The sequence below is a fragment of the Phlebotomus papatasi genome, chromosome 3 (assembly GCF_024763615.1).
Source record: "Phlebotomus papatasi isolate M1 chromosome 3, Ppap_2.1, whole genome shotgun sequence".
In the NCBI taxonomy this organism is placed as follows: domain Eukaryota; kingdom Metazoa; phylum Arthropoda; class Insecta; order Diptera; family Psychodidae; genus Phlebotomus; species Phlebotomus papatasi.
Window position 1 is genome coordinate 85,623,575 of NC_077224.1, and position 15,294 is coordinate 85,638,868.

General features: G+C 31.5%; 1 protein-coding gene across 4 annotated transcripts in view; it reads left to right on the forward strand.

Annotated features, from left to right (window-relative positions):
• LOC129806154 (phosphatidylcholine:ceramide cholinephosphotransferase 1-like) overlaps window positions 1–15,294 on the forward strand; it is a 51,096-nt gene that overhangs the window by 10,290 nt on the left and 25,512 nt on the right. For 2 of the 4 annotated variants that reach the window (XM_055854534.1, XM_055854533.1), the window contains exon 2: window positions 752–909. The exons of 1 other annotated variant lie outside the window; for it this stretch is intronic. In XM_055854534.1, the coding sequence (XP_055710509.1) occupies window positions 883–909 (27 nt within the window). In that variant the 5' untranslated portion in view covers window positions 752–882. Of the gene's footprint in view, window positions 1–751; window positions 910–9,049; window positions 9,563–15,294 lie in introns of those variants that run through there. One more of the 4 variants, XM_055854531.1, reaches the window with a different exon arrangement.

The following is a 15,294-nucleotide window of genomic DNA, read 5'->3' on the forward strand; positions in this document are numbered from 1 at the left end:
TATTACCAATTTTCCATTCATTTTTAATTATGCTTACGTCAGTATCTCTGGAGACGGTGCAAAAAAAGATAATGACGTATCACAGAAAGTAATCCTACAAATGGAATAAAATCGTTACTGAAGTAAAAATCAATAGAATTTTTAATTAATTGACAATTGATTATTAGCCTTATCATATCCAAAGAACATCAAATACCATTATCTCACTATGCACACAATCTATAAAGAAATTTTATCAGTTTGACGACGAAAAAAAAGGAATTCTGATTAAACTTTCTGCACATCGGTAGAATTTCAAGATAACAGACTATCAGTCTCGAATTCAGGAGAAGACTTTAGGGACATTTTTTTAAAAAAAAAATTGAGGAATTATTCAGGGTTAAAACTTCAACATTTAAAATATTGCTGGAAATATTTTCTTGGAAACATTTCCTCCAGGAAATTCTCAAACTTCGCCCTGAATATGTCCAGTTGAGGAAATTCACTAAACCCCAAAATCCGACACTCTCTTCTAAAATTTATTATCTTTTCCACAAAGTGCTTTCGTGTTGGATATTTTACTGCTGATTTCTCGTTTATTTGGTTTAGTATTAACACGAGAATTTATAAAATAACCAACAGTGACATTTTTGCCATAAAAAACTTAAGGAAAACACGAGTTTTCTGCATTAGAACAAATGTGAAAATTCCCAAACACGAATTAAAAGAAAAATTATCTCATATGAAAATTATACATTGTGTTTCCTTAAAGGTATAATTCATCAATATTCCACTCCTCGACTAGTACAGTACTTTGAAAAATTAGACTAGACTTGAAAATTTCCACAAAAAAAATTCTTAAAAAGAAAAGTGAGAGTACCTTCGTGTAAAATCAGCATCACAATGACAATCCAAAACAGAGACAAAGAGGTAAGTCTTTTCTTTCACTAAATAATTCAAACATTTCACTCTGAAAATTCATTAAAATACCAAAAGTTGAATTGTTGGAAGAAAAAATATATTTCACGAAAATTAAAGAGACAGAGAAAACAAACTTTCCCGCCAAGGTCTCATTACTCCAATTACTAACTTTACCTCATACAAAATTCATTGTTAAACTTGAAATGAAAAAAATTAAACTTACAAAAAACTTCCTCCGAAATATTGCAAGACTCTTTACATCAATTTTGTTGATTTATTATTTTGACAATCATATCGGATTATGGCAATTTTCTAACGATAAATCAACTATTCTAAAGACAATTCAGCTTATTGCCAGCAATTATCTAATCGCACCTCTCAAAATATCACCTACAACACTCTCTTATCGATTTACGTGTGATATTTATTGAGGGTAACGATATTGCCAACAATCACAATTATCATTCTTTATTGAACCAAATTGTGATGAGTTCGAATATTGCCCCGAAAAAAAAGTCCAATGCCGTTCTTGTACTTCAAAAAATGTGTCCATATTTGAACTAAGTCAGCTGCGTACTTCAATTTGATAAGAGAAAAATTAATATTACACGGAATACTTGAAAGTTTAACAATGTTCTTTAAAGTGTACAAAGTGGGTTGATAAGAATGTTCGCAACGAAATCTGTGACAATAGTAGTGTTAAAGTTATTTTGCAAAACTTGAATTTAATTTTAGACTAAACTTCAGCATATTTTTGCTGAAACGATCAGCTGACCGGTTAGCAGTTCTCGAACAAAAAGTGCTAACCAAATACAGTACAACTCCAATAGAGTCAACGAATTTGATTTTTATATTTCCGCAATATTCTAGGTTATTATACACAGAAAAAAAAATATTTTGTAAAAATGTTCGTAAATGTTTGTGAACTCCTATGGGGGAGTTACGAAATGCTCGTGAATCGTATAATCCACAAACAAGTTCGTAAAAGTTTATATTTTTTTCACAAACATTGTTCGCAAAATGATCATTTGACGAACATTTTTTGTACTTTTACAAACATTTGTTCGTAAATGTTCGTTAACACACAAAAAATGTTCGTAAAATTTTGTCATTTGTTCGTAAATGTTCGAGAGGAAAACAAACATTTACGAACAAATGTCAAATGATCATGTTACGAACAATGTTTGTGAAAAAAGTAAAAACTTTTACGAACTTGTTTGTGGATTATACGATTCACGAGCATTTCGTAACTCCCCAATGGGAATTCACAAACATTTACAAAATAATTTTTTCTGTGTAGTAAGGTGGGGTAACTGAATCGTTTTCCGTAAAGTGCTACTTAAACGCTTGTTTTTGGACTGATGAAATTCTTTTTCACTTCTTCTAAATCCATAGAATTATTCACTGTTTCATTCAGAAACATAATACAAAAAAAAATTATCAAAAAGATTAAAGAAAATTTGTAAAATAATGATAATTCTGAAATAAGTTAGCATGCACTAAGTGGGTCACCTTTTCGCTAATTGGATGAAATGGTCTTTTAATTGGATCACTCAATTTACAAGGAACAAGTTTGTACAAGTTTGAAATGAGTCGATTGCACACAGTAAAAAATTTTTGGCTGCTTTACCATGATTTTCATTGTAAATTTTACATTAAACATGTAATCGGGTGTACTAATACACATTTATGTAATTTGTACACATTTTGTCTGAAAACTGTGTAATTTGTACACCTTTTACTTGAAAACTGTGTAATTTTACACGAAATATGTAAGACAATATATAAAACTGTGTAATCATTCCCAGATGATTACACGGCTTACAATTACATAAAATTTAAATAACACATTTTCGGATTACACGTTTTGTTGAAATACATAATTTGTGTAACTTTACAAGAATAATCGTGGTAAAAAAGCAAACCAACGATTATCCTTATAATGTTTTTACTGTGTTTTTTTTTTACTTATTTAATGCACAAAAATATTATTTTTGCTTTTTCGCAAAGTTGAATAGTCATTTTATGATACTCTAGTGATTATATTACGGAAATAAAAATAAAAGTATTATTTTAAGTCGATTATCTAGTTAGCGTAGTCATAAACGATCCAGATAGCGAAGCGCTCGGATTAGCACACTTGACTATAATTGTAGTAGTCACTATTTCACTTGTTAAAAATTGACTCAGGTTTTTATTTAAGAAAAGTATAGTTCAAAAATTTGCCAATAAACCTGAAATTTTACATAAATATTCCACGGTCTTTAAACATTTTAGGGATTGACTCTATCGGGGTCGTACTGTATATGGAAATGGCACTGCCTCACGACTGTTATTTTAAGGTTAGCAGAATTTGGTACTCGCTGGGTTATTCAGCATTTCTGACACCAATTCTTAAGAAACAAAAAAATATATTTTAGGGTTAGTTAGGGTACTTAAGAACAATGTTATTTAATATTAGCAAAAATAAATCAGTAAGGGGAGGTGGGGCTACATTGTTATACGATTTTTTCTCATATTTCTAATAACAACTGAGTATTAAGATGATGTAATTTGGATGCACAAAATAATTGTAGTTCTAAATAAAATAATTGTAAGGCCCAGCTTCATTTAGAAGTAGGCGAAAAAGTCGTATAACAATCTAGCCCTACAGCTCAAAGTAGCCCCACCTCCCCCTAATGGTTCAGGCATACCTTTTAGATCAAGAAAATTTCATGAAATCAAAATTCATTTCCTGTTCTTACTCAAATGTTTTGCATCTGTCTTTCCCATTCTTTTGCACTCTTCTTCTTCTTTTGGACATCACAACATATTCAATTTACTTTAATCCAATTTTGAATGAGAAAAAAATGGAATAGACATATACTAAACTTTTAAGAAAAAAAGCTGTGTAAATTTCGATTTCATGAAATTTTCTTGATCTAAAAGGTGTGTCAGAGCAATTACTGAATAAATTTTTTAATGTTTATTTTTACAGGCTCTTTAATATTCTTTTAGAGACTAACTCATGCCAGACAGTTGAAAAATGAGGGGATGTGAATTTTGATCTAATGAAATTTTCCTGATCTAAAAAGTATGCCAAAATTTGGTCATTAAGTGGCGCTGAGACACCTTATCAATTTAGTGAAATTCAATTGATTGAAATCATTTTTCTCTTTCTTTCAAATTGAAATTGAATTTTCACTTTCAATTTCGAATTCAATTTCCATTTGACAGAAAGAGACAATTATACCTGAATTCAGTTTAAAAAAGTAAGAGGTAAAATTTCAATCTATTGAATTTTCCTTAATTGCAGACATGTATCAGTAATATAAAAAATCAAATTTGGTTAACAAAATTAGTAATGGAATTGGCAAACTTTTTCACTTAAGTAAATTCCAATCAATTGAAATGTTATCTGTTACGTTATCTGTTTCTGGCAAATAAAGATTGAAATTGAAAATGAAATTGAATGGCTCCAACACACCTTCAAGATCAGGAAAATTTCGTAAAATCAAAATTCAGTTCTCCTTCTTTCTCTAACGGTGTCATATGTCTATCCCTCTCTTTCACATTCTTAATAAACTCAAATTAGTTTGATAAAATTTTGAGTGCAAAAGAGTTTGACAAATGTATTTAAAATTTGAGAAAGAACGACATGTTAATTTTGATTTTTGTGAAATTTTCTTGATCTGAAAGGTGTGCCAGAAGTAGAATTTTTAAATTGTATTTGACAGAAAGAGACAATTACAGGGAGTTCCGCTTTGAAAAAAATTTTCGAAACTGAAAAAAAATCTGCGGATTACCTTCAGTGACACAGTAAAATTGCATATTTGCAGGATATGCATACTGGCTAACTCTCGATTAAATTGATCCATAAATTAAAAAAAAAAACATTCCGAAATAAAAAAAATGCTTAAGAAAAACGCATTTTATTATCTTTTAGTATGAATAATAAGCTTATGGACAACTAAAAAGGCAAATTCGGGAAAGATACATTAATTACGGGTAATTTACTGATTAAGTCCTATGCAGCCGGATTTGAAATTTCAAGATTATTCAAAAAGAAATCGAAATTCACATTTAGGAAATTTGTTGAAATATAGGCCTTCCAAAAATGATCAATTGGACTCACGAAAATTCTATATCGAAATGATTTTCGAACATGGGCGTCTAAGGACGAAATATTCACCTTGACTAACTCCAACTGGCTATATGGACCCGAATGAGTTCAACAGCCTAACATAAAATAGAAAAGGAAGAAGACTAACTCCAAAAACACACTCGGAAATGAAAAAAAAAACAGGTAAAAAATGAGAAAAACGTCTGGAGATAATGTTTACTGACAGAGGGGGGATCATTGAAGATCAGAAGTCGATATCTCTTACCGTTTGTGCTTCAGGTCAGTAATAAGTTGACAAAAAATGGTTTATATAAGTACTCTCTCTCTCTCTCTCTCTTTTGGAGTTGAAGGATAAGCATATTACGTTCCCTTTGTAAATGACTTCTATGGTTAGAAATTTCCTTCTTTAATTCACTGATTAGAAATTTCTAAATTAAGTAGGGGAAAGTGCCCATGCTTTGAACGGTCACAAGCTTTATAATGACTAACTTTTTCGTATGTTTTTCAATAAATGCGGCTCTGCAATATATTTTAAAAACAAGACACTTTTCCCTAGTTTTTAAAATATGGATGATATGAGTCACATTTATTGAAAAACACACGACAAATTTAGACATTAGCTTGGTACCGTGTAGCTAAAGCATGGGCACTTTCCCCTATTGATCACATTTGATTTTTTGTTGATTATTATTTTTTAATTACTCTTTTTACGGTCTCTTTATTATTCTTTTTAGGATTAATTTATAAGTAGGCGAAGTTCTTCTCAATATCTTGCCAGAAACACTTTTCATAACAATACCTTTTTACATTAGATTACAATATGATGCTCCCTGCTTTTTTTATCAGTGAATAGAATAGAAAGAGAATTACTTACAACTAATATCATCTGAAGACTAAGAATAATACAATTTCCTTTACTTTCGGATTACACTTGATAGTCCCAAAACTTATCCTTGATAAGAACATTCACACACTGATAACACAAAATAAGAATTTTGTTTCAGATATAACTGACCATCTTCTTTAAAGAAAAACTGCTTTCACTTAATTGCTTTTTAGACTTCAAAGAAACTGAAAATTCAAGTAGATAGAAACTTTGTTTGAAAAATTGGCATCTATGATTTCGCTAAATATATTCAATAATTATTTTACACTCGGTTACTAAAACACGAAAATGAAAGTCAAAGTGTGGGAAATAGTGAAGGTTTTCTCTATTTAACACAATGAGTGCTCAAATTTCATTTAGGACACAGCTATCAGGGTCTTAAATGTATATATTAGCCCTATTACACAAAAAAAATTATAAAGAAAACGTAGTTAATAAAATTCCCTCAAAAATTTCCAAAAATTTAAATATAATGCGAATATTTGTTTGCGTTTTCCATATATTTTTACTAAAATTTGCTAAAAAAAAAAAACTGTAATTTTTGTTGTGTTCTGGCATAAATACAAGCCCTACAAGCCTATACAGAACCTCTTATTATAAGAACAAATTGTAATTAAAATAATAAAATAAACATTTCCATAAATAATAGACTTTTTCTATTATTGTACGATAAAAGACTTGCCTACAACTATAACTACAATTAACTTCTCGTGACTGAAGATCTTTTCATTTCTGCGAATATATTTTTTTTGCATACTTCCGGACTAAATTTGATAGTCCTAATAAAATAGCCTTGATAAGAACACTCTCTCATTTCTGACTACAGAAAAATTGCGTCTGAAATAAAACCATGGATAAAACTATCTTCTTGTTTTTAAGAAAAATAAAATGCAATGGAAGAGATTTCAGATGGAAGAAGAATAACAGATAATTTTAGATGAGAATAAATTAAAAATAAATATATCTTAAATGTTTCTTTTGACGATTATAAAAATAAACAAAGATGTAATTTTACGGCGTTGGTACACCTTATCAGTTGAGTGAAATTCAATAGTTTGAAATTTTATCTTTTGCTCTTTCCAACTGAATTCAGATATAACTGTCTCTTTCTGTCAAATGGAAATTTAATTTAAAATAAAAAAATTGAAAATAAAGAATAAGAGTTGGGAAAATCTTAGGCACTTTAAAATTGAATAAAGAAATATACATATTCCTTTGTATCTAACATCGGACACTAAGTTCTTTGACATCCCTTCCCTTTCCGGAACCTTTGAAGGTTTTTTCTATGACATTTCGTTTTTAAAGGTGATGGTTTATTTTGCATATAAAAATCTGCATTCAACATCTAAAAATTTAAAAACTATTAAAAAACTAAGAAAAACTTATTTAAAAACTAAGAAAAAAACATGTCTAATATTGAGAACTGTCCGAAATATGATGCAGTTCTTTCGCTTATATTTCCTTTTTGTTTTAATTTTTTAAATAGGTATAGGAAGTGCAAGAAGTTCAGGAAGTATTGACAGATTTTTTAAGCACTTCCAAAACATTGGAAGTATTATGAATATTTTATACAAATTGTGGAAAGGTTGGAAGTTCTGTGTAGATTTACAACTATACCCACGATCTACGATATAAACTTAGTGTATAAGTAATCATGCAAGAGAGTATAAAAACGTTATCATTTAACAAACTCAGAACTTACTGTATTTAAAATTGCGTATTAAAAGAAGTTCTGGCAGTATTAGGAGTGTGATAAAAATATTTAACCATAATCACTACGTTCAGAAGCAATCATTCGAAGAGACAAAACCACTCCAAAGGCAACCTTAACCTATTCGAAAATCAACCGAAAGTCTAAAGTACAAGTTCACGTACTCACCGCTTTAACGCTGACTGTTTTACTATTTGGAATTTTCGGTGTTCTTGGGACTTCATAGCAAAACATTTAATTTCAATTGCTTTACAATAAATGAACTTGGCACCTGGAAAATTCTGCAGAATTCTGTAGTCAGTCGTTAGATTTAAAAATTTAATTGCCGAAAGTTTTGCAGAATATCTGTAGAAAATTTCATGAATTTTCGGCACTTCTTTCAAGATAACGTTCTGTCAAATGATTTTCTTTAAAGGTTCTTTGGTCACCATGCATACGAGACAAGAATTATAAATGCGGTTCTTTGGTTTTCGAAATAATCGAAACCGATCTTCGAATTTTTTAAATTCTGTCTGTGAACCAGAATGGGTGCAAACATAAATGGATTTTGGTTCTCCAATAGCGTCTTGGATAAAAGATAAATGGGACTCTATTTGCACAAAAAGTCGTTGATGTCCGAAGAATTCAAATTCAATTTCGAATTTTCATACTAAATTTTCGAAGAAGGTGGAGAATATTTATGAAATATTGCACTAAAAAGCTCGCAAAAGAGTTACTCAGTGATTATGAAGTGATTAAATAGTGGGACAGAAACAATAAACGTCGTTGCTTTGAGTATTTCCTCACAACAAAGCAAAACCTTAGACATTTTGAGACTTGAGCACTTCGAAATTCGAACAGGATGTGACTTTCGAATAAATGTTCGAATTTTTCAAGATCTACTTGTGAATGATAAGCCAAACCTTTTCGAAAAATTTGTTGACGATTGAAGTGTCAAGAATACCGAAATTCGAAATTGCAGAGCAATCAGCGCTAAAGCAGCGAGTAGTAGATTTTCGAATGGTTCGGCTTGGCTTTGGAGTGACTTTGCCTCTTCGAAAGGTTCTTACTGAACGAGAACGGAATAAGTTTTTGTGAATGAAGCAAATATCTCCCCCTTTGGTTTACACACATTTCCTGCCTTCACCATGATACCTCTGCACACAATTTTATTTTCTAAATTCTAGATAACGCTCCCTAATCCCAAGAAGTTCAAATGATTTAAGACTCTCGACAGTTTAAATTGGTGTTTAGAGAAATTTGATTACAATTTCCCTCCAAACAGTTCACAATAAAGCTCCCATACTACCAAATGCATTATTGAAGAATCTCTCTCAGCTCCAACATTCCCCGGCAATTGACTGAAGTTTACTCTCTCATCTACGTTAACATTGGAGATACATCAATGTGTTGGTTAGCTCCCCAAACTCCAATACATATTCACATAAAATACATAGAACTCGTGAAAATATTCCCAACACAATTCAGTCAGTTGGAAGACATTGAACGTAACAAACGTATTTTCTAAAGAGCTAGTTTTCCCAACATCTGTAGCATTTGTCAAGTTCTTTTTTTTTGTGTTCGGGAAACATCTGAAAAACGCCCTCGAGACGCAATTTTGTGATGTCAAAATCAAATCTCACATTTCAGAAGTGAGAAAATCAGTTTTTCTTGCCAGAAATTTTGTGCGTAGTGAACAAGAATAATGCATAGGAAAGAGTTAAGACTAGCATAAAAGACTGAGACCAAAGTGACTGACCAGTGTTTGAGTGATCTGACAAGTTCATAGGCAAAAAAAGAAAACGAAAAGCTCACCAAAAGTGTGAGTAAAGTGTCTTTGTTCCGTGGAAAATAGGAGAAACATCTCCAGAAAATTTTGAGAGAGTGGAAAATGGCTGTCAATGGAATGCTATCGCAAGGACTAACCAGACTAAATAAACCTTTCTGCAATTATTCTTCTTGGATGCGAAGAAGACAGTACGAAGTAGGTTTTTTTACGCTCAAATTCTCCGCTGAAAATCACTTTGCAAAAAATAATTAAATCCACCTGATGTTGACTTTCATACTCTCAATACCACAAGCAATTTTTACCTTTTTTTTTTAATTTCATTTTCTACAGTTTGTCTCACTTTTCACACCACATCGTTACAATTTTGCACGGTTAATATCAAGGGGGTGACGTTAGAGCTGTTTTCTATACAAATTGAGCGCGCCGATTTCCTCATATATTTGTCTCGTTCCAACAGTATGTCCCTGTCTCTCCGCGAAATACGGCAAGTCAGTCTTTTTTCAATAGCCAAAAAACAAGTGAATAATTAAATAATTTGTTGTTTTTTTGATAAATATGTTGTCTGTAGTGCCTAAATATGCCTAAATTGCGTTGTGCTGTAAAGGAATGTGGGAGTTTTCCGCATAAAACGGGGGAGAAAGTGAGCTTTCACAGGTGAGTACAATTTTCATGAAATAAGCTCTTTTAAAGTGAATTAGCGAATTTTAGTGCTAAAAGGTGAAAGCTTTGATAAGAACGTATAATCAACCGAAGAGTTTGGAAAGGCAACCGTGCTATTTTAAGAGAAAATGCAAAAAAAAGACAGACAGAAGAAAAAAATTGTATCATGGTGAACTTTTTACTTGATTCCAGACAGTTTACTTAAATTCAAAATGTCCGTTACTACACTCTTTTCAATTTTGGGAAATATATTTTTTCGGTGTATCTTTATCAGATTCCCCGCGAACAGAGGATGTTGTGTATCGTCAGGAAGTATGTGCGTCCTACGTGAAAAGCACTTCGCAAAGAAGATGCAGTTACAATGGTGAGATTAAAATAAGTTACGAGCATTCAAAACATTCCATATTGATTTCTTAATTAATGAAGTTATCTAGGTTATCTATAATATTATTTCAGTTTCACATATATTGTTCTATTTGTTATTAACTTTAATGACTAGATTAATTCATAAATAACGCAAAATGAATGAGATAACATCAAAATTTATAATAATAATAATATTAGACTAACTATACAAAAACTAGACTGTTAATATCTATCTAAAACTAGCAATATTGAATGTTCTCATTTTATAAAATTTACTATTATGTTATTGGAGTTTCCTATACTTATGATTCTATTCTTAGAGTAAAATTATTCAAAGTAGATTTGCAATATGGAATAAAGAAGTTTATAAAATGTGCTATAATAAGATTTTTTATAAATAAATTCATGTTTATCTCAATTATATTTATAATGTATACCTCTGTAATAAAAATTATGTCTTGTTTAATTAACTATTAGTTAAATAATAAGGGAAGTCTACCACGGATCGGAATGTTAAGAGTCATGCTTCATATTTAGCTGAAAATATGAGCCCCAAAACACTATTTGGTAGTTTTTCGTATGCCAAATTGATACATTAGTTATCCATTTAACTATTTCCGTATATTTACGCTTTTATTATTTGCGGAAATTAATAATATATAGGTTTGTTTAAATGCAAGGATGCAGTGTGTTCCGCGGATCGGAAGGGACTTAATCAGGTGTTCCACGGATTGGAAGGGAGTGAGCCAAGGATCGGCAGACGTTTTTGATGAGGATTCATCTGCTTTCTTGGCATTCAAATCACTCTACAAGGCTTCATTGAACTTTTTCGTCACTATTGCACTGTGTACTGTATATTCACACGAAAAAACTTCTAAAATTGTTAAATTGAATACAGAAGACTCTCGCTAATTCGGCTCTTTTAACATCGGGCTACTTTTTAATTCGAGTTTTCAAGTTTGATTATGATTATCAAATGAAGCAAATACAGTAGGCTCTCGCTCAATCAGCTCTTTTTCAATCGGCCGACAAATTTTGTTGACAATTTTCACGTTTAATTTTAAAGCTAATTTGCTCAAATTCGCTGCATGATCTTCCTATTTTATCGTTATTCTTTATAATTGAGCGTTTTTTGTAGAATTTACAAAGGCTTTGACGCCCAAATCTATCGATAAACCGGATGACATTTCGCCCCATATTTCCGATTGAGAGAGAGTCTACTGTATTTTAATAGTTAATCTTAAGTTACACATTTCCTGAAAAACTTAGGTCAGATTTATTAAAGAAATATGGGAAAAGTAAGAAAAGAAGTGTTCGAAACCAGACCATGTTTGAAATTATGTTTTCACACTGTGCACTCAATCCCGGGATTATGCACATTTTCGGGACCGAAGAAAAAGCGCGAATTTGTGATTTTACATTATTTAAGAATTTTCATGATATTTACAATATATTTGAGTACGTAAACTCAATATATCTAGGCAGATGAATTTAAAATCGATGTATTTCAAAAAGTTTGTCGCCCGAATTTCTTTCTAATTCGGGTGACATTTTGGTCCCAAATGCCCAAATTTGAGAGAGTCTACTGTAACACTTTCACTGGTAAAGTGTCTCTTCACAACAAAAACATCCTATAATGGCCGTGATGATGACAGTTGAGTGCAATTTTCCACGAAAACACGTGTGCCGATCTGAGAAACAAGTGAAGCAGAATGTACTTGTTTGCAAAAAATAATTTATTTTAAATATTTCTTGTCGAAACAATTAAAATAGTGCATCGATATTGAAATTAGAATCACTGAGTATTCATTTTTCAATTAACATAGATTTGTAAATCATTTTAATCCGTCATAATTCCTCATATTCTGTCAGACAAATTCTCGTGTAAAATTTTAAGAAAGTGATGAATGGCGGTTGTCTGGCTAAGACGTTGATACAGTGATTCAAAAATGAGGTAAATAATAACAATTTTGTTAGAAACTCAACGCGAAAATCGTTTCTATAGATTGAATGTGAACCAATATAATCCATTTAGCTAAAAGGCATTGCTAAAATACAGCGAGTAATTTACAAAAATACATTTTATTTTGGGGTTCCGATACGCGGAACAATCTTCCGATCCGAGGAACACTGACGATCTCTGGTACATTTCCCTTATATATTCTGAAGTACAACACATTTTTTAATACAATAAAATCAAAATATATTGGTTGAATAAGTTTGTTTTTTTTACCACTAGTACCATTTTAATCTCTATGCGTTTACTTTTACACCAGTATTGAAAAAACTATGAATTTCTCATAAACTAATCAGTATATAATATTTACGACGATTTTTTTCATCCTACTGTGTTTTACCATTCCGTTTTTTTCAGTGTACTTTGGTAAAATTTTTTCAAGTAATTACTTTTTGTTGCACGAAATAATTAGAATCGACGTGAAAGAGACAGAAAATAAGTGGGAGAGAGTACACTATATCAAAAGTAGTCGCACTGATAACAGCTAATGTCACCCCCTAGGTTAATATCCACAAGAAATGCCCTCTAGAATCACATGATATTCCCCCCCAAGTGAGACATTTTATGCATGGAAATTAAATGCAAAAACGGACAAGTGTTTTTTGGTGACCTGGGTTTTCTGATGAACCACCAGAAACTTGTTTTTTTCTACTGCCAAACATGATACAAAGTTTCTTGCCAAATTTTCAAGAATTCAAATAAAAAATCCCGCCAATTTTCACACGAAATTTTCCCTTTTACACCCAGCTCAATGAAAGTGCAATTTGGAGTGAAAATAGTATAGAAAGAAAAAGTGATAGCCAAGTAAATAAGACTTTGCGGAATACTTGAACTTTTGTGTTGGAATGCATGAAGAAAATAAATTGTGAAAATTTTACTTTGGAAGGCTTTCAGGCTTCGCACTGTACTCTGGCTTCGAACACTTCATATTTTTCTCACATTCCCTTAAGGCAGATGTGAGCAAGAACCGTTTGAAAACGGACAAACGTCAAATGAAAATTTTACGTCAATTGTCAATTGTCAAAATAAGTTTGTCACCTGGACAAACTTATTTTGACATTTATTCGGTTTGAAACCGTTCTTGCTCACCACTGCTTTAAGGAATCTCACATATTTTTTTCAGGATACGTGACTTAAGACTGACCATTAAAATGTTGCTATTAGATCAGATTAATTGAAGGAATATGTGAAAAATATCAAATGTTCAAAACCAGAGTCTGTGCGAAGCCTAAAAGCCTTCTTTTACATAATTTAAGAACTAAATCCTCTCGTTCAGTAATAACCTTCCCAATTTGAGAGCTCTCTCCGGTTGAAGTTTTTTCCTTACCGATTCAAAGGTACATCAGAGAGAACTCTGAAAAAAATATCTCGTAAACAATCTCGTAAAAAATTTGTAAAATAAGTCAATTTATATGGAAAAGTAACAAGATTTTTGGTTACCCCTGTCGCCATAGGGATTCTCGTAAAATCTTTTCATTTTCAACAAGATTTCTTGTTAAAACCGAATCCACCAAAATTAATTAACAAAATTCTTGTAAAAGTTTTGTCAAAATCTGGTTTTCATGGGAATTTCTCAATAGATGGCGTTGCAAAATATATCGTTTTCTCTTTCATTTTTATCCCTTTCATTAAAATGTGTCATTCTGAAATACTTCAATACTACACAGTACACAAGTATTCACATTTACCGCAAACGGTTATGCACTGTTATTGACGATTGAAGTATCAGGAATACCGAAATTCGAAATTTCTGCGTCAAACCGTCCAAATGATGACATCGTCCCAGAAAGTGTTTTATGAAGTCCAAGTGTATGTAATTGTTCAAGTGATTCCCCAGAAACCTGATAAGAGCTTCCCCATACCTGAGGAAGGAGACAACCAATCTCCGAAACGTCGTAGCAGGAGGAAATAGAGAAGTTTTTAAAAAGGTCTATACCGTGTTTCTTGACTCAAAATTATCCACAAAAGTCCGAGAATACAATTCGAAATTCGAAACGCTCGATTTTCCAGACGATTTTCGAATAGACTGGGCTTGAACAATTGACCATCAAACATTCAAAAATTAAACTGATCGACTTGAGGGCACTTTACCTTATCAAAATACATAAAATATTTTTAATTTTGAAATTTCTCAGAAACATTTTGAGGCCAAAACATAAGTTTTTCCAAGGAGCCCATAAATAAATACAGGCCACAAGTAAATGCCGCCACACTATTCCCTTCAATAAAAATCAAATTTACTTAACAAGTCACTGCGATACCGCGGATACCGCATTTTTCAAGTATTATCAAGGATAATTTACGAGAGAAAGAGATATTTTTCGCAAACCAAGAATGGTAGGCTGATTTAAAATAGCTTGACTGTCAAAAAATTCGAACAAGGATATTTAATACGTCGAAAGATAGACAAAAATGCCCCAGGAGGGGAATTCTGTAACGCTCTGGCAATGCCATATGACAAATTGAGTTTGAATCTAAGGAGAGCTTTTTCGAAAATTCGAACACGTTTTCGAAACCAATCTTCGAATGCATTTGTGTTCGTAAAAAGTTTATTAATACTTTCCAAGCTTAATTATGACTCAAATGATGAAAATTCTGAAATTTACCAATAGTTTTTCGTAATAATGTTGTGATTTTTCATTATTGAGTGTTTTTCGAAGAATTTTAAAATTTATGAGCAGGAACAAGTGCGATACCTTCAGACGACTCGAATTTCGAACAACTATTTTTTTCAATATATTTTTAATAAATTTTAACCATTATAATAAGGGAAAGCACGCTGCCTTCGGACGACTCAAGCTTCGGACAATTCATTTTTTTTTCTCTATGTTCCTTATAGATTTCATTCATAGCTCTTTTCTGAAAATTTGACGCATTGGACTAG